This window comes from Phascolarctos cinereus, unplaced genomic scaffold (genome assembly GCF_003287225.1).
Source record: "Phascolarctos cinereus isolate Bilbo 61053 unplaced genomic scaffold, phaCin_HiC Scaffold_9;HRSCAF=440, whole genome shotgun sequence".
In the NCBI taxonomy this organism is placed as follows: domain Eukaryota; kingdom Metazoa; phylum Chordata; class Mammalia; order Diprotodontia; family Phascolarctidae; genus Phascolarctos; species Phascolarctos cinereus.
The window spans coordinates 64,101,101-64,121,651 of NW_027556402.1; the positions used below are offsets into that span (position 1 = coordinate 64,101,101).

Sequence of the window (20,551 nt, forward strand, 5' to 3'; positions counted from 1 at the left end):
ACAGGTGACTTTCAGTCAGTCAATCCACAAGCATTTATTAGGCACAGTGTCAGGCACTGTGCTAGGCACCAGAGATCAAATATAAACTGCCCTTAAGGTGTTTACATCCTACTGGAGAGGCATGTACAAAACATATTCAAAATAAATGCAAAGTATTTTTTTTTGTGGGTGTTGAGAAGGAGGTTGAAATACTAGCAGCCAGAGTGATCAGGAAAGACGTAAGATCTGAAGTCTGAAGAAAACTAAGCACTCTGAGAAGTGAGGGGTGGCAGGGAGAGTATTACAGGTATGTGAAATAGGTTGGGCAAAGGCATGGAAAGAGGAAATGGAGAATTATGTGTGAGGAACCGCAAAAGGACTGGTTTGGCTTTACCAGTGTGCATGAAGGGGATACATATGGAGTGACTCTGGAAAGGTAAGTTGGAATCAGATTGTAAAGAACTTCAAATGTTTCATAGAAGAGGATGCATTTGATGCTATAGGGAATGGGGAGCCACTGGAATTTATTGAGTAGTGGAATAACACATTGGGTCTAAAGGATGATAGATAAACAATTAAAGTGGCACATTGGAATGTCTGACATGGAGAGAGAGAAAGACAGAGAGACAGAGAGACAGAGAGAGACAGAGGCAGAATCAGAAACAGAGACAGAGACAGAGACACAGAGAGACAGAGAAACAGAGACAGAGACAGACAGACAGAGATTGAGAATTGAAAGAGGAAGCCCTCGAACACAGATAAGAATTTCACAGAATAAGATGACATAAAGGGGGTATGATTTGAGTAACTGAGAGAGTATCCATGTGGGTGACAACATAGATCCACCAAGGATCTTATTATTTCTTATTCCCTATAAATTGCAAGAGAGACAGATGTTTGTTTGGGGACTACTCGAGGTATAGTCAGATTCAAATTGGCACCTTCTAGTAGTAAAAATAAGTACTGATCTTTTCAGAGATGTAATCTAGAAGGGATCTCAAAAGTCATCTAGGCTATTGAATAGGTTCTAGTCCATTTTACAGATGAAGAAACCAAGGCCAAGAGAAGTTTGGTGATTTATCCAAGGTCACACAGGTAGGAAGCATCAGAGGTAAAATTTGAACTTAGACTCCTAAAAATAGGTATAGCTCTGCAAGTATAGTTCTTGTTTTTGTTTTTGAAGTCTATGTTGTTTATTCTTTTCAAAGGTCTAATTTCTTGGATCAACGACCTTCCCCTCCAATCTGACTCTGTACTTCTGGGTCCCTCCCCCGGTTCATGATAAAAAACAAGGACAGTAAAATTCTCTTTGGATAAGATAGATGTTAAAGCTGAACTTGCCACTGGTCACTGTAGCAAAGAAGAAAAGGAAATAAACTGCTTGGCGTGGGAAATCCATCCTAAAATGACAAAACACGTAAACAAGTCTAGGGGCTAGGATATCTCCCAAGAAAGCACGACGTGGAGTTATGGTGACCAAGTAATCTAACAAATCAATGATGTGGTTGTTTATCCTTTCCCCATTGATAGATGTTAGCTATGAATACTGAGCACAGAATCTCAGGTACTGAGAAGATGGGTGAGCAGTAATTCTATGTGATTTATCACTTGGGGAAAAAAATTCAGTGCACGTTGAAAAACATGGAGTATAACAGCAGTTAACAACTCCCAGTTCTTGGCACCATGCCAGCCACATAGTAGGTACTTAGAAATGCTCATTGACTTAACTTGATAGCAGCCCCCTCCTCCAGCTTCTTAGTTTCATGTTTCTGAAGGACATTTTAGGGTATTTACTTCCCAAATATCTAAACCATAGCTATATATCTATATCCATATATATGTCTATATCTATGTCTACATTTAGCTTTCTCCACATTAGCTCTAGCTACATTATATTATATTATATTATATTATATTATATTATGTTATGTTATGTTATGTTATGTTATGTTATGTTATGTTATGTTATATTATATTATATTATATTATATTATATTATATTATATTATATTATATTATATTATATTATATTATATTATAAAACATTAAATTATAAAATGTTACAAATGTTAAATTATAAAATGATATAATATATTATAAAATGACACATAACATAATGTAACAAAATATTATGTTATATTATATCATAGTATGCCATATTATATAGATGTTTATATAATAGATACATATGTAGATATAGCTATATCAATATAGCTTTAGTTATTAGTATACATGGGGAAGGGAGGAGGACAGAAGGAAATGTGTATATATATATATATATATATAGAGAGAGAGAGAGAGAGAGACAGAGACAGAGACAGAGAGAGAGAGAGAGAGAGAGATGTAGATATAGATATATACATATGTATATATGGAGAGAGAAATCTATATAATGTATATTTTATATGTACATATATATTATCATGTAACTGTTTATACTTATTATTTATCAGTAATAGATCTTGTGATCTCATAGTGAGGAAACAGCTTAGGTGATTTCTGCCCAGGCTTGATTTTTAATTGTATCGATGGGAGCTTTAAAATGATTTCCACACACACAGTAGAGATTTGCAGTTTCATGTACAATCCTCCTCATCTGTTCTACTTTGTATATGAAAATGCGCAATTTATTTAATGACAAGTTTGGAATGAACAAAAACACATTTTATTTAAAAAGATGAGTTATATGCCATCTTCCCACTTACACTTGGCTCATTTTGGCTTCCTAAATATGCAGTGATTTAGAATCAAACCATCGCTTTATCGAGTTAAAAACAAAACAAAACAAAAAGCCATTGTCCATTTCAAGCAACGGGCTATGGAGAAGTGATCAGAATAAGAGAGGTTCTCTTCCTGAAATTTTGCAGGCTTTGATGGTTTTGGAGGTAAGGGTTGGGTCTTCTTTCCACTTAAAAAGTTGGATGGTCATCCCTTCATATAGAGGACTGTGACACAGCACGTATTTGCTTGGCTCTAACATTGACTCTGATTCTCTGCCAACTGACTGTCAGCGTTTTTCTCTGTCAACATCTTTCATAAATGTCCAGCCCTCCTGGGTTTCAGCGACCTCCCTCATTAATATGTCAGCTATTTTGCTTTGTGACTGTGTAACACAGATCTGGGATTGGATAATTTTATGTTTTGCAACATTCTCTGTCATTTTAGAGCAAGCAAATTGCCATTGTTGGACTGTACTTTTTCCATTGGAGCAGTATGGAGAGGATCGGGCATGGTGGATAGAGTCCATAGAGCTAGATTGAGAGTGATAGAATTATAAAGCTGGAAAGGACCTCAGAGTTCATTTAGTCCAAAGCTTTTTAATAATTGGCTTGTCAAGGTCGTATAGGGTGCAAGAGACAGGTGGGATTTGGATAACAGTGTGCTTGTGGGTAAGTGTTTAACAATAGGTGCTTTGGAGAAATATACCTATGACACACTTTTTATGTTTAATTTGCATAACTAACATTTTCCCCATTGGTTTCTTAAGTCTGGAAATCAACAAAACAATAAATCAAGCCTGGTTTTGTAGCATTTGCCCATTTCTGAGGCATAAATACTCATACTGAAAAACTTAACAATTGACTCCCTAGCAAAAACAAGTTAAAGCTGGCTCACTAATTGAGTTCAAATTGGATTTGAACCCAGGTCATTTGACTTTGGACCCAGTGATATTTCTATAGACTCTTGCTACCTGGGTATAGATCTCTCCTCTGACTGTGTGGTCGTCAGGAATCAAACCATCAACAAGTATTTATTCATTGTTTATCAGGCACTAGACTAAATGCTGGAGATACCAAAAAATAAAAGTGGAAACACACTTTGGCTGCAAAGGACCTTATATTCTAAAAGGGAAAACAACAAATGCATAAATAAATATATTCAAGAGGGGAAAACATTAGCAGCCACAGGAGAGAGGGGGGGTGATGTGAGTGGCAAAAGTCTCTTAAAGAAGTTAGTACTTGAGCTTTGTGTTGAAGAAAGCCAGGGATCCTAACAGGTAGAGGCAAGGAGGGGCTATATTTCAGTTATGTTTCAAAGGCACAGACGCAGCAGACTGGACATTGCTAGTGAGGAACAAAACATTTAGCCCATATGATTAACTCAGAGTGCTTAGAGGGGGAGCATGTTTAAGAAATGCATGAAAATAGGAAGAGACGATGTTGCCAAGCGCTTTAAATGTCAAACAGAGAAGTTTATGTTTGACCCCAGATGTATTTGAGAACCAACGGAGGTTATTGGATAGGAGGAGAGGGTGACATGATCAGAGCTGGCACTCTAGGAAAATTACATTGGCAGCTGTGTGGAGGACGTGTTGGAGTAAAGAAAGGCTTGAGGCAGGGAGGTGAGTGAGAAGGCAACTGCAACAATCCAGAGATGATGAAGACCGGAACAAGGGCTGTGGCTATGTGAATGGAAAGGGCATATATTTGGGAGATGTGGAAATTGGTACAACTAGATTTCTAAACTAGTTGAATATGCTGAGTAAGCACAAGTAAGATGTCAAAGAAAACACCAAGGTGGTGGACCTAGGTAACATAATAGTACCCTCACAAGTACTATGGAATTCACTTGATGTCTCTGAGTCTCAGTTTCTTTATCTGTTAAATGGAGATCAAGCCATCTGTTGTACCAACCTCACATGTTTTTGGTGGGGCTTGAGACAATGAATTATAAAGTGCTGTGTAAACTTTAAAATGTGACATGAGTACAGTAGCCTCTTGCCCAAGAAACTGGAATTCCATTGGAATGGAAGAGAAATCGCCACACATCAGCAGAAGGTCAAGGGTTTAAAGGGAAATAATGAAAAAATGTAGGAAAGAAGGGGTCCAAGCACTACCAGATCTCAAACCATATCATAAAGAAATACTCATCTAAACAATTTGATACTGGTTAAAAAAAATAGAAAAGCTGATCTGTGGAACTGATTAGAAAGAATATATAGAAGCAAAAGAGCACAGTAGCCTCATGTTTGATAAATGCAAATATCTCAACTATTAGGACAAGAACTTGGTATTAAACAAAAACTACTGGGAAAATTAGAAAGCAATTTAGCAGAAAGGAGGTTTAGGCTAACATCTTAAAACTACGTACCAAGAGAAGTTCTAAATAGATACATGAGACAGAAAAGATTATATCATAAACAAATTAGAGAAACAGTGAAGATGTTATCTGTCAGATCTATGGATAAAATGAGATTTCATGACCAAATAAGAAATAGAAAGGATCACAAAAGGTACAAATGACAATTTTGATTATATAAAATTTTAAAGTTTTTGCATATCAATGCATTCAAAATTAAAAGTTGCTGTTCAGTCATTTTTCTATCATGTTTGACTCTTTGTGGCCTCATTTGGGGTTTTCTTAGCAAAGATATTGGGATGGTTTGCCATTTCCTTCTCCAGTTCATTTTACAGATGAAGAAACTGAGGCAGAGTTAAATGACTTGCCCAGGGTCATACAGCTAGTAAGTGTCTAAGGCTAGATTTAAACTCAGGGAAATGAGTCTTCCTGAATCTAGGCCCAGCATGCTATCCATTGTGCCACCTAGCTGCCCAAATTAGAAAAGAATCAGACAAATGAGGAGAGGGCTTCATTTCTTAAATGCATATGGAATTGATTTAAGTTTACAAGAATAGAAGCCATTTTCCATTTGATAAACAGTTAAGAGATAGAAACAGGAAGTTTTCAGAGGAAGAAATCTAACCTATTAATAATCATATTTACAAAGTGTTCTAAAACACTAATAATTAGAGAAATGCAAATTAAAACAACTCTAAGGTTCTTCCTCATACCCATTAGATTGGCAAAGTTAGAAAAAAAAAGGAAAATGACATATCTCACAAACGCTGTTGGAAATCAAGTATGTTAATGTACTGTTTGTGGCACTATGAACTAGCCAATTCCAGCCATTCTGAAAAGCAATTTGGAGCTATGCCCAAAAAGTTATTAAACTATGCATACCTTTGGTGCAATGATGCCACTACTGGTCTATACCCTAAACAGATCAAAATAAAAAGAGGAAAAGAGCACATATGTACTAAAATACTCATAGCAGCTCTTTTTGTGGTAGAGAGACAACATTATGCAATCAAAAGGGCACAAGTCCTGGTTCAGATACTTACTAATCATATGAGCCTGGGAAAGTCACTTTATTCTCTGAACCTCAGTTTCTACATCTGTAAAATGGGAATACTAATACTTATACTCCCTACCTAAAAAGGTTATCATGAGGAAAGTACTTTGTGAAGCTTATAGACCAAATAAATGTAAATTAATAGAACATTGTTCTTTATGTTGAACCAAAAAGTGCCTCATTATAATTTCTGCCCACTGGTCTGAGATATGCTCTCTAGAGCCCTCTATTCCAAATAATTTTTCATTTGTCTTTTGTATATGACCACCCTTAAAATATTTGCAGACAGTATTCATGCTGTGACTCATTTGTTTTTCATGGCCAAACATGCCTAGTTCCCCCGATGTTCCTTCATAGTCTGTGTTACCTTTTCTTGTTGGACTTCTGACCTGGAGTCAGGCAGGAGGATCCTGGAGGTAACGGAGAGGAAAGCCAATGAAAATGGCAGGAGCTGAGAGATGGAGTGTCTTCTCTGAGGATCAGCAAGAAAGCCAGTGCCCCTGGGTCAAAAATAGAAAGGGAAAGTGCTGCTCGTGGCAATGTGGCTGCTTATGTTCTATTGCAATCACTGAATTTGGTGATCGGTCTGTCTTGGTTGGAATCAGGGGAGTCTGACTATAACTGAGCTGCTGATGCTTACCCGAGGTGGGACACAGTGACCTCAAGAGTATCATGGCCCCGTGGGGTGAGAGTGATCCCTGATGTTAAACGGGAAAGTCCAAGACAACAAGGTGGATGAGACCCTCTGCTTTACCAATCTCTTTGTATGGATTAAATGTAATAAGATGAAACCTCACAAGAATTAATGTAAAGTCCTCCAATTGGGTTCAAATAACCAACCTCACAAGAACAGGATCAGTTATATAGTATTGGGGTTTTAGTGTGCTATAAATCTAATATGAGACAACACTATAACACATCAGTAAAATATCCAGTGCAGTCTTAGACTGAGTTAATAAAGGTATGGTGTTCAGGGGCAGTTAGATAGTGCAGTGGATAGAGCGCTGGGCCTGGAGTCAGGAAGACTTGAGTTCAAATCTAGCCTCAGACACTTACTAGCCATGTGACCCTAGGCAAGTCACTTGAGCCTGTTTGCCTCAGTTTCCTCATCTGTAAAATGAGTTGAAGAAGGAAATCACAAACTGCTCCAGTATCTTTGCCAAGAAAACCCCAAATGGGGTCATGAAGAATCAGACACTACTGAAATGAATGAACAACAGTAATAGCATCCAGAATAAGAGAGGAGATAGTCCTGCTCCACTCCTCTATTAAACCCTTTGCTCTAGTATGTGAGCAAGATGTGGCCCTTCATCTTGCCAAGGGCCCTGGGCCCTTCCTTGGGCCTTTGATTCCCTCCCCTTCCATTTCTTTTACGAACATGACTAATCTTTCCTGTTCTCTTGTCTCGTCTCCCTCAAGTCATGGTCCAATATTCCATCTTCATTTCCCAGAAAAACTCCTCGAGTCGTCTGTACTTGCTGCCTCTCCTTCTCTTCCTCCAGCCTCTCAAACCTTTTCCATCTCTTAGTCACTAAATTGGATGGTTCTTTGTCAGGCTGCTTGGTGGTGCCAAGTACAGAGCTCTGGGCCCAGAGTCAGGAAGATCTGAATTTAAATCCAGCCTCAAGCACTTACTTTCTATATGATCCTGAGTAACTCATTTAACCTTTTTGCCTCAGTTTCCTCAATTATAAAATAGGGACATCAACAGTACCTAACCTTCCATAGTTGTGATTGTCCAGAGATAATATTTGTAAAGTGCTTAGCACATAGTAGGTGCTATATAAATGCTAGCAATTATATTATCATTATTATATTACAGTAGCTATCATTCTGTCCCTTCTCAAATTACCTTATATTTTATCTATCTATCTGATAGTGTATAGTTTCTTTTAGAGGAGGGATTGTTTCATTCTTTGTATATACATTGCCAACACCCAGGAAAATGCCTGCCACTTAATAAATGCTTGCTGATTAATGCATATCTGTCCATATTACATCTCCCCCATTCTTACTAGAATGTAAGGTTCTTGAGGATAGAAACTGTTTCATTTTTGTCTTTGTGTTCAGTACCTAGTACATGGCTCTTAAGAAATGTTGAATAGAATGGCAAAGAAGAGATCGAGGCAAAGTGTTGGAAAGAATAGGAAGGCAAGAGAATGCTTTCAGCAAGGGAAAGATGGGATGCATGTCAGAGAAAGCTATATGAATAAAGTGACGCCTGGATTCAGTCTTAAAAGAAGGGAAGGAATTTGCCACCTTGGGATCAGAAGGGAGTGTGTACTAGGCATAGGAGAACAGTTTGGACAGGAGTAAAGAGGCAAGAGAAGGGAGATTAATATTGCAAAAACCAACCAGTCATCCAAGATGGGTATTGAGTACGTAAAGAGGAATAATATACAATATGGCTGGAGGAACACATTGGGGTCTTAAATGCCAGGCTAACTCTGGAAGAGAGTGAGGCTGACGACTTTGCACAGCTCTGCCTCACCTATGTCGCTTAATAAATGCTTGTGGATTAATACATATCTATCTTTTTGTATCTTCTCCATTCTCACTAGAATGTAAGCTCTCTAAGGACAGGAACTGTTTCATGTTTGTCTTTGTGCTCAGTACATGGCTCTTAATAAATGTTGAATGGAATGGCAAAGAGATGAAGGCAAAACATTGGAAAGAATAGGAAGGCAAGAGAGACCTAGTTTCTCTCCATTGTTCCACTCTGCCTCTCTGAAAAATGAACCACATTTAAAAAAAGAAAGGAAGAAAGAAAAAAAGTAGATACGAAGTGCCTGTTATCCAGTCTAGAGCAGCTAGGCGTTGGACTGGATAAAATCCTGGGCCTGGAGTCAGGAAGACTCAAATCCAGCCTCAGACACTTACTAGCTGTGGGACTCTGAGTAAGTCACTTAATCCTGTTCATCTCAATTCTTCATCTGTAAAATGAGCTGGAGAAGAAAATGGCAAATCACTCCAGTATCTCCAGACTTAAAAAAAAAGGAGTTTCTTAAGCATCTATGCCTTTATGATTTAAAAACTAAATGTCAATACTTAAAAAAAAGAAAACCACAACTTTTATTTCCTTGACTTATTTGGATCAATAAATAGATGACAACAAATAGATCTATATCCTCCAGGTAGGAAACTTGTTACCTGCTTATCCTGTGATTGACATCAGTGGCCACCTAAGGAAATTTGTGTATATATGTATGTGTGCAGGTGTTTTGGAGGAGCTAGGCTAGACAGTGAATAGAGCACTAGGCCTAGAGTCAAGAGTTCAGATCTGGCCTCAGACACTTATTAGCTACGTGATGTTAGACAAGTCATTTAACCTACTTGCCTCAGCTTCCTCATCTGTAAAATGGTGGTTAATTACAGTGCCCACCTCTCAGTGTTATTGGGAGGTTGTTATTATCCCATTACCAAATGAATTAACGATTATAAAGCACTTACAATGCCTGGCATAGTAGATACTATGTAAATATTAGCTATTATTATCTATTCCAAAGATTTTCTTTTTCTTTTCTTTTTCCTTTTTTTTTAAGTAAGTGGAGGAGGTGGGATAAAGAGAACTGTTTAGAAGTTAAAAAAACCCAAAACTTTATTTTCAAAAGTCAGTGCCTTGATTTCAATATTTCAGATCCCATACATGATTATTAGACAGCCCAGTAAGTAAATGATAACCATGACCATGTTAGACTGAGAAACAAAACCATTCCACTTATATTTTATCTATACACATTCACTAACTGAATCCTACCTCTGCAAGCTGAAAAGGTTTAAGTATTTCCCTTCTAATTTCAGGGCAATCTGGAATATTTTTGTCTACCTCCTAGTTTTACTCTCATATACTATCAATGCATCTGTCATTAGGATTTTGATCGTTCCCCTCCTACACCACACACTTTGATTTTTTGTGGATTAAGAAGCTAGAAAAACAATTTTATTAGAATTATGTGCTGAGTAAAAATCAATAAAGCTTTTTAAAAAGTACACAGGCTTTAAGGCATCTCTTTTATGACATTTGTTTTTGGTTCTTCAGAGACCCTTTTGCTCCCTTTCAGGTAATGGCTTTCTTTGGGAGTTGGGGGGTGAAGATTGCTGGAAGTCTCTACGATCCCCTTTGCTCTAAAAATTTTGCTTCTTTATGTAAATTACAAATAACTGATAAAGATTATTAAGGGCTTTGAAAATATAAAGTGCTTTAAAATAATTTTACTGCAAGCGAATTATTATAATTCAAAAAATTATTTTAAATCTCTTAGGTCAAAAGAACAAAATACTAGTTTTTTTTTTCAAATATCAAAACAAAATAGACCTTTTATCTCAAAGGAATTGTAGCTATTCTTCAGGATAGATCCTATCAATGAGAGCATAATTGACAAAGAAAAAGGGGTTTCTTAAGCATCTGTGCTTTTATGAGGAATAAAAACTAAATGTCAGTATTTCTCTTTTTAAAAAAAAAAGTTGATTTCCTTGATTTATTTGGGTCTATAAACACAGGACAACAAATTGATCTATATCCTCCAGGTTGGAAAACTTGTTACCTGCTCATCCTGTGATTGACATCAGTGACCATCTGACGAAACGTGTCAAGGATGTGGTTACTACCAACTTTTGTATTGATAGTTGATATACCCAAACTTTGCTTTCATAGCTCTAATTCTGAAGCCAATGAAAGCAGACAGATCAGACCTTTGAAATGGGTCCTCTACCAGAGGATTTACATTTCAAATATATCTTCAAGAATTTTGTAAGCTAGCTTTCTCTCTCTCCCTCTCTCTCTCTCTCTCTCTCTCTCTCATCTTTCAGGCTAGATGATGAACTGCCAATACAATCGATCGAATTTAAAGTTCCCTCCTATGTTCTCCTCTTCAGCTTAATCCAGATGCCATTCTTTGGCCGAAGAATCATCTCTCCCACCAAGTGAAGTTCTTCTCTTTTTTGAATGGATTCGATCCAAAACCGCCTCAGCACCCAGGAAATGACAGTCTTTTCTTCCATCATTGCAAACTTCTGACCTTAAAATTTAATAGACACATGGCCACTTCAGAGTTTATTCCCAGACAGAGGTTTCAAAGATCTCTGTGATCTTAGGTATGATATGTCTGAAATATGTTGACTCCCTACATATATTTCAATTCAATTTGATAATCATTTATAAAGCGCCTACTATGTATAAGGCAATGTGCTAGAAAGTATGGATCCGGGGACAAAAACTAAATAGTGGAGAAGAGAATAAGTGTTTATTAAGTACCTACCATGTACCAGATACTGTGTTTTACAAATATTATCTCATTTGATCCTCACAACAATCCTGAGAGATGGGTGCTATTGCTATCCCCATTTTATAGATGAGGAAACTGAGGCAGACTGAGGTTAAATGACTCACCCAGTCATACAACTAGTAAGCATCTGAGGCTATACTGGAACTCAAGTATCCCTGACTTCAGGTCCAGAGTTTTACCCACTGTACCACCTACCTGTCCTTAAGGTAGATGGGAGGAGAGATCTACAAAGGGAACAGGGAGAGGGGGGTTTCAACTACAGGAATCAGGAAAGGTAAAGAAGGAGCTGAGCCAAGTCAAGCTTGAAGAAGGCTACAGATTATAAGACATGGTGATAAGAAAGTGAGCACGATCCAGGTGTAAGGGGGCCAGACTGTGCAGAGGCAGAGATGGGACATCAAATCAAAGCTACAGCTGACTGTTCTTCCCATTTGCATGGAACACGGAGTCCGTGAAGGCAAATAATATGAAATGTGTTTGGAAAGGCAGGTAGAAGTGAAGGTGGGCAGAGTCTTAACTGCCAGGCTGATGAATTTGCATTTGATTACAGTGGCCACAGGGAATCACTGGAGCCTTTCTGAGAAGGAGGATATTCAGAATGTGTTTGGAAATATCAGTCTGGCAGCCTTGTGGAGGAGGGAAAGAGACTCCTTCACCACCTCTTCCAGGATGCATTTCCCAGTCAGCGGCCCACAGTCCTGGCACATAGTAATAAACCTTAGTAAATGGTTGTTACCTAACTGATTGAATCCTCCCAACTGACAAAACATTTCCCCTCAGGATTTAGCTTTGTAACTCTCTGATGTTGATATACTCATCGTGAAATATTATATGTCATAACTATCTTTGTTGGTATATTTCCTCTCCATGCTAGACTGGAAGTTCCATAAGAGAAGAGATCCAGTCACCTTCACTCCTAGCACATCAGAGTCATTTAATAAACGCTTATTGAACTGAATCACATTAGTCCACTGTGTTCTGATATGACTTTCTTAATGAATGTTGTCCATGTAGACAACTAAGGCATACTTCTTGAATATACACATGCATAGTGCTAGACAGCATTAAAGACACAGAGGAAATAGAAGACAATGTCTGCAGCTAAATGATATAGTACAATTAAGAATTTTATTATCTATACTATACCATGCTATGCTCTGCTATGCATGTTATAATATAACAAGATATGCTATATTATATTGTATTGTTATATTGTATTACATATGTCAATTAGATTAAATTATATCATATAATATAAAGTATATGGGGGGGCGAAGCCAAGATGGCGGAGTGAAAGCAGTGACTTGTTTGAGCTCTCCCCCAAACCCCTCCAAATACTCATAAAAAATGGCTCTAAACAAATTCTGAAGCAGCAGAACACACACAAAAAGACAGAGTGAAACAAATTTCCAGCCCAAGACAACCTGGATGATTGATTAGAAAGGTGTATCGCGCTAGGCTGGGAGCGCAGCACAGGGCAGCTTGGGCACTCAGGCCGCAGCAAACCTGGAGCAGGCCTCAGAGGACTGAATCACGGGGCAGCTGTGGAGGTTTCCAGACTCCTCAATCCACGAATGCCAAAGACAACTTAGAAGGTCAGTGGGAAAAGTCTGTTTCTGTTGGTGGTCAGAGGGGAAGGTGGGGTTTCAGCTCCAGTCCCCAAGAGCGTGGCCCTGGGCGGGGGGGAGCTTGTGGCCTTACAGACTGAGGGGGAATCCAGTGGCTGATCAGAGAGGGTCTGCAGGGATCTCTTTGCCAGTGCTAAGGCAGGAATCTCTTGCTTTGCCCGTGTGTGGATCTGGGTCACAGTTCTGGGCGGTGGTGCTGGGGTGAGGAGGAACGCTGGCTTGGTGGAGCTTGGAGTGGCTGTGAAGAGGAACCCCTCCTCACAGTTACGGGACAGAAAGGAATACTTGTGGTCACAGGCCAGGAAAGGAGTAAACACCTCGCCCCTTATCATACCACCTTGGAAGAACTGAAAATTTACAGGTCCCTACAAGTATCTCTGAAAACAGCTACACAAACCCCTGAAGCTTGGGACAGTACACTCTCCACATTGGAAGCAGACTCTTACCTTAACAAAGAGTTTAAAACTCAAGTAATTGGCCGGGATCATGAGCAAGCAGCACAAAAAGAGTCAGACTATATTACCTTACTTTGGTGAAAAAGAAGATCAAAATATACAACCAGAAGAAGACAACAAAATCAAAGCTCCTACATCCAAAGCCTCCAAGAAAAATATGAATCAGTCCCAGGCCTTGGAAGAGCTCAAAAGGGATTTTGAAAAGCAAGTAAGGGATGTAGAGGAAAAACTGGGAAGAGAAATGAGAGTGATGCAAGAAAATCATGAAAAACAAGTCAACAGCTTGCTAAAGGAGACCCAAAAAAATACTGAAGAAAATAACACCTTAAAAAACAGCCTAACCCAAATGGCAAAAGAGGTCAAAAAGCCAATGAGGAGAAAAATGCCCTAAAAAGAAAAATTGGCCAAATGGAAAAGGAAGTCCAAAAGATTACTGAAGAAAATACTTCCTTAAAAATTAGAATAGAGCAATTGGAAGATAGTGACTTTATGAGAAATCAAGACACTGTAAAACAAATTCAAAAGAATGAAAAATTAGAAAACAATGTGAAATATCTCATTGGAAAAACAACTGACCTGGAAAATAGATCCAGGAGAGAGAATTTAAAAATTATTGGACTATCTGAAAGCCATGATCAAAAAAAGAGCCTAGACATCATCTTTCAAGAAATTATCAAGGAAAACTGCCCTGATTATTAGAACCAGAGGGCAAAATAGAAATTGAAAGAATCCACCAATCTCCTCCTGAAAGAGATCCCCAAAGGAAAACTCCTAGGAATATTGTAGCCAAATTCCAGAGTTCCCAGGTCAAGGAGAAAATATTACAAGCTGCCAGAAGGAAACAGTTCAAGTACTGTGGAAACACAATCAGGATAACACAAGATTTAGCAGCTTCTACATTAAAGACTGCAGGGCATGGAATATAATATTCGGAGGGCAAAGGAGATAGGATTACAACCAAGAATCATCTACCCAGCAAAACTGAGTATAATCCTTCAGGGAAAAAATGGTCATTCAGTGAAATAGAGGACTTTCAAGCATTCCTGACGAAAAGACCAGAGATAAACAGAAAATTTGACTTTCAAATACAGGACTCCAGTGGAACATGAAGAGGTAAACAGAAAAGAGAAATCATAAGAGACTTATTAAGATTGAACTGTTTACATTCCTGCATGGAAAGATGATATTTGTAACTCATGAGAACTTTGTCAGTATTAGGGTAGTTGAAGGAAAAAAATTGTATGTATGTATATATAGATAGATAGAGGGCACAGGGTGAGTTGAAGATTAAGGGTTCATATTTGGAGAATAAAATAAGGGATGAGAGAGGATGATACTCAGAGAAGAAAGGGAGAGGTAGAATGGGGTAAATTATCTCACAAAAAAAAAACAGAAAAGAAAAGTCTCTCACAGTGGAGGGGAAACAGGGGAAGGTGAGAGGGAATGAGGGAATCTTATTCTCATAGGATTTGGCTTAAGGAGGAATAACATACACATTCAATTGGGTATGGAAATCTGTCTTACCCTACAGGAAAATAGGGGGAGAAGGGGACAAGAGAGCAGGGGGATGATAGAGAGGAGGGCAGATTGGGAAAGGGGTAATCAGAAGTAAATACTTCTGAGGAGGGACAGGGTCAAAAGAAAGAATAGAATAAATGGGAGGGCAGGATAGGATTAAGGGGAATAGAGTTAGTTTTTCACAACATGTCTACTAAGGAAGTGTTTTGCATAACTGCGCATGTACAACCTATATTGAGTTGCTTGCCTTTTCAATGAGGGTGAGTGGGGAGGGAGGAAGGGAGAAAATTTGGAACTCAAAGTTTTAAAAACACATGTTTTTAAAAAAATGTTTTCACATGCAACTGGGAAATAAGAAATACAGGAAATGGGGGTACAGAAGTCTATCCTGCTCTACAGGAAAATAGAAGGGGAAGGGGATAAGCGAAGGGAGGAGAGATAGAAGAGAAGGCAGACCAGGGGAAGGGGTATTCAGAATACATGCCATCTTGGGGTGGGGGGAGGGGTGAGAAATTTGGAACTCAAAAACTTGTGGAAGTGAATATTGAAAACTGAAAATAAATTATATTAGAAAGTAAAAAATAGATAGATAGATAGATAGATAGATAGATAGATAGATAGATAGATAAGAAAAAAATATTCAGTATATAGGGCAACTAGGTGGTACAGTGGATGGAGTGCCAGGCCTGGAGTCAAGAAGACGTCTCTCCTTGCCCCCCCCCATTTTCCCACAAAGCTCTAGCATCCTAAGTAAATAATAGTTTCCTTTCTAAAGCAATTAAGAAGAATTTAGAAGAAAGAATCAATATTCCAGATAGGAAAAAAAAAGAAATTTATTTTTTCCTGGTGACGGAGGAAATATTATTGCCTTAACATGAAGCCCTTGAAATCAAATTTTACCACTAGCAGTAAAAGAAGTTAAAGAAATTCTTCAGTTCCATTCCTCATAAATTTATAGTTCTACCTAAGTTTGACTTTCTCTTTGGAACCCTAAAGTTAACCTCTGATCAGATCAGTGAGTATAACATTATTGGCCTATTTTAGTCTAGTCTCATTTTTAAATAGGAATGAGCACTAAATCAGAAATGAACATCTAATCCTTCTTAGCCTCAGTTTCCACATACGTAAAATGAGGATAAAGAGGATCAAACAAGATAACATATGGAAAGCACTTGGCAAATCTTATGGAGCTACGTAAATGCTAGATATTATTATTACTATTATTAAAGTCTGGAAGGATTATGACCTCTGTCAGTGCAGTACAGGCACTAATGAAATTACATATTGTGGAATTATTAAATGCTATCACACTGACCAAACTTTTTTAAAAGTTATATTTCAAAGCCATGCTCTCATACTAATGTATAGCAGATAGCCAAGCTGAATTATGATACTTGTTGCTTTTTTGATCACTATGGGAAAAAAAATCACCTGATTTTGGATTGCAGCTAGGTAGTAGAGTGGATAGTGTTAGGCCTAGAGTCAAAAAACCTGAGTTCAAATCCTGCCTCTGACACTTACTAGCTGTGTGGCCCTGGGCAAGTCAGTGAACCTCTGCCTGCCTCAGTTTCCTCATCTGTAAAATGAGGATAGTAAAAGCACCTATCTCACAAGAGAATTGTGAGAATCAAATGAAGTAATGTTTATAAAGCAATTTGCAGTTAGATGGCATAGTGGATAAAATGCTGGACCTGGAGTCAGGAAGACTCATCTTCCTGAGCTCAAATCTGGCCTCAGGCACTTACTAGCTGTGTGACCCTGGGCAGGTCACTTAACTCTGTTTACCTCAGTTTCCTCATCTATAAAATGAGCTGGAGAAGGAAATGGAAAACCATTCCAGTATCTTTGTCAAGAAAACCCCAAACAGGGTCACAAAGAGTTGTACACAATTGAAATGGCAGAACAATAACAAAATAGTGCTATATAAATGCTGCTGCTGCTCCTTATAACTGCTACTACTACTACTGCTACTGCTACCACCACCACTACTACTACTACTACTGTTACTGCTGCTACTACTACTGCTGCTGCTGCTGCTGCTGCTGCTACTGCTACTGCTAGTACTACTACTACTATTAGATTTCAGATCCAGTGTTTAGCATGGTGAGTTGACAGAATAATGGTGTGATGCCCACAAAAAGGCTTTTCACAAGTTTCATTCTAATTCAGATAGTGTACATACCAATACAGTTTCTGGGTCCAGCAGAGAATGGAACATAAGCATAAGGATGGCGTCCATGAGCATTCTCAGGGAAGAATCGCTGAGGCTGGAAGTCCTCAGGATCTGGAAAGTGCTTTGGATCTCGGTGCAGGGCATAGGGTAAGACAACTGCTTCTGTCCCTTTTGGAACCTTATAACCAGCTACATGGGAAGAGCCAAAGAGACATGAGCAATGGTCTACTACCAACAGGAGCAAACTGCTCAGAAGATACAATTCCCCTCTTGGCCTAAACATGAGATGCTTACCAATAAAGCAATCTGAATTGAGAGTGCGGGCAAAAAAAGGAACAGAAGGAAAGAGACGAAGGGTCTCCTTGATGACACAATCCAAATATTTAAGTTTTTTCAGATCATCCACTGTAACAGGGCGGTCGGATTTTCCTTATTTAAAAAGGAGAACAACAACAAAAAAAATGAAAAGAAAAGCATCAAAGAAGCTTAAATTAACCTAAACACATAAGACTAATATTTAATTAAATATAAATATTAATTATATGTGAATATTTAATTTACAGATAAAGAATAAGGCATGGCTAATAAAACCTAAACTAGAAATCAGTATAAGGTAATTATTATGGAATACAGATGTGTATAGGAATAACAATATTATGTTAACATAATCAGGAACACAGGATAGTTCATCTTTGAAAAGACAGCAGTTGTGACCAAAAAAAAAACTAACTTATGATGGCCCCAACCTCTCTCCTATCCCAGACTGCCTACCGATAGCTGATAAAGGCCTTAAGACCAGCATTCTTTAGCTGGGTCTTATATTGTGATTGTATGGCTGCCAATGTTGGAAGAAGGGAGAGGAAGGGAATAGTGAAGTCTCTTTGTGGCTCAGGGAATTCTGGTTTTCTGGGTTAATTTTCATCTTGGATGTTATTCCCTGTCTACTCTTCTAGAAAAGTTTTTGTGCACTGTGCTGGGCTGAAAACTGCCTGAGGTCTAGACACAAAATACACCTAAGGGCTGGATGATAATTCTTCACAGTAAAGTCAGTTTCAGCTGCTTTCTTGACAACATTATCTGACACCTCTCCTACTTTCTTAATTATGCCTCCTTTAGAGGCCATGAGACCAGTTGTCAGAACAGATCTGTGGCTCATGCTACATCAGGAATCCTCATGAAGTGGACCATCTGTTTCTTCTCCTCAGTTTCTCCTCCTGTAAAATAAGGGGAAGGACTAGAAGGACCTTAAGGTTCTTTCCAGCTTTAAATCTGTGATCATGTCATGCAAGTATGGCATTCATTTGCCAAAGTAGAAGTATACATATATACATCAACTTTATACTTCTGGATCAATTAATAAGTGAATCTAACATACCAAAGACTTCATCCAGTTCATTGTGTACTTTGCGCTGGGCTTCTGGGTGGGAACCTAGCAAGTAGATGACCCAGTTCATAGCTGTTGCTGTGGTGTCATGACCCTAAAGGAAAAAAATTAAAATGATGGTGGAGAAACAAGGGGGAGAAGACAGAAGGCAGAAGCACAAAAACTGTCTTATGTTATTTCAGGTGGAGTATGACAAGGAAAAGAATACAATATAATTAAATGCACAAAGCAATAAGAACTCTAACACTATGACTTAGAATAGTCTTTGATAAAGAGGTAATGCTTCTCATCAAGGCCAATCCTTCCTATATGTGCCCTTGATTCCATCCCTGTCTTCTCTAGCAGGCCACCCCCAGGATTATCTCATCAACCTAATGGCTTCTTCTCTGACGCATACAAACTTCCCCATTCTCTACCATTCTTTATAAACTTTCACTATACTCTAGCATCCCCTCTAGCTATTATCCTTTATCCTTTATTTCTGAGTTGAGCTCTTAGAAAAAACAATCTCATTCACTGCCTCCATTTCCTTTCTTTTCACACACTTCTCAACACTTTGTAATCTGGCTTCTGACCACATCATTCAATTGAAAATACTTTCTCCAAAGTTACCAATGCCTTTCCAATAGCCAGATCTGATAGCCTTTTCTCAGTATTCATTCTCCTTTACCTTTCTACCACACACCTGACACCACTGACCTTTAAAGATATTCTTTCCTCCCTGAGATTGTGCTCTCCCCCTATCTATCTGACAGTTCTTTCTCAATCTTTCGTCAGAAGTATCATCAATATCACACTCCATCCACTACTTTCAGAACTATCAAATAAGGACAATTATACACATAGGAAGGAACTTTTAAATTCCTCAGAAAAAAAACACCTTATTTTATCAATCTAAGATAACATAATACATATATGATTAAGAAAAAAAAAAGAAGACAATTCTTCCTCTCCTTTTTTGGATGAATGATAGATCCATTTCGGGTTTTAAAAGCTTATCCCTCTAAAGGAGGAAGATTGGTGGGCATATGACAAAAAAAAATGTTGAATCTGCTGAGTCAGCCTATGTTTGTATCTTTATATAACTGAGTTCAAGACTTTTCTGGATATTTCCCACAGCAGCTATCCTCTGACCAAAGAACTAGGAACTCAAATGAGAAGCAACCACATCTGGCTCCTTTTCAACTTCTTTAGGGAAGGCATCTTGACATTACACTCCTTAATATACTTTCCTGGATTTGGCAGGGAAATTGACCCAAGTCAGAATACAAATGGATTTGAGATATAAAGATATAGATAGGTAGACACACACACACATACATACATACACATATATGCATATTTGTTGTATATATACATACAAACATTTATATGTATATACATACATGCATATATACACATATCTGTTGTTGACACACACATAGGTGTGTATATATGTATATGGGTAACTAGGTGGCACAGTGGATAGTGCACTGGGTTTGAAATCAGGAAGACTCATCTTCATGAGTTCAGATATGGCCTCAGGCACTTACTAGCTGTGCGACCCTGGGCAAGTCGCTTAAGCCTGTTTGCCTCAGTTTCCTCATCTATAAAATGAGCTGAAGAAGGAAATGGCAAATCACTCCAGTATCTTTGCCAAGAAGACCCCAAATGGGGTCACAAAGAGTAAGACACCACTGAAGCGACAACAACAATATATATATATATATATGTGTGTGTGTGTGTGTGTGTATGAATATCATATGCACAAAAACACATATATATGTATGTATATATGTGTGAGTGTGTCTATATTATAAGGCTCACATTTATCAAAGGCTCATATCATTTTATATTTTTTAATATAAAGAAACAAATTAGTGGGGAAATTTGTTTCAAAAAATTCAATATAGTCTCTTATCCCAGTGATATAAGAAACTCCAGAAAAATGTAGGTACGGGTTTGGAATAATATTACATGTACTAAGAATCTCTTCAATGGTGTTTGGAAAGCCCCA

The 20,551-nt window shown here is 38.1% G+C and overlaps 1 protein-coding gene and 1 long non-coding RNA gene across 2 annotated transcripts in view; one reads left to right on the forward strand and one right to left on the reverse strand.

Moving 5' to 3' along the window:
- Window positions 1-9,684: 9,684 nt before the first annotated feature.
- The window catches only part of CYP4V2 (cytochrome P450 family 4 subfamily V member 2), a 34,369-nt gene continuing 23,502 nt past the window's right edge, over window positions 9,685-20,551 (reverse strand). Inside the window, exons 8-11 of the mRNA XM_021007684.2 lie at window positions 18,547-18,649; window positions 17,466-17,600; window positions 17,181-17,360; window positions 9,685-11,130 (exon numbers count right to left, since the gene is read on the reverse strand). Coding sequence (XP_020863343.1) covers window positions 10,970-11,130; window positions 17,181-17,360; window positions 17,466-17,600; window positions 18,547-18,649 — 579 coding nt within the window. The 3' untranslated portion in view covers window positions 9,685-10,969. The remainder of the gene's footprint in view (window positions 11,131-17,180; window positions 17,361-17,465; window positions 17,601-18,546; window positions 18,650-20,551) is intronic.
- LOC144455386 (uncharacterized) lies at window positions 11,116-12,355 on the forward strand. Its single transcript, XR_013484119.1, has 2 exons — window positions 11,116-11,206; window positions 11,948-12,355. It is a non-coding gene; the product is annotated as an uncharacterized LOC144455386 (long non-coding RNA).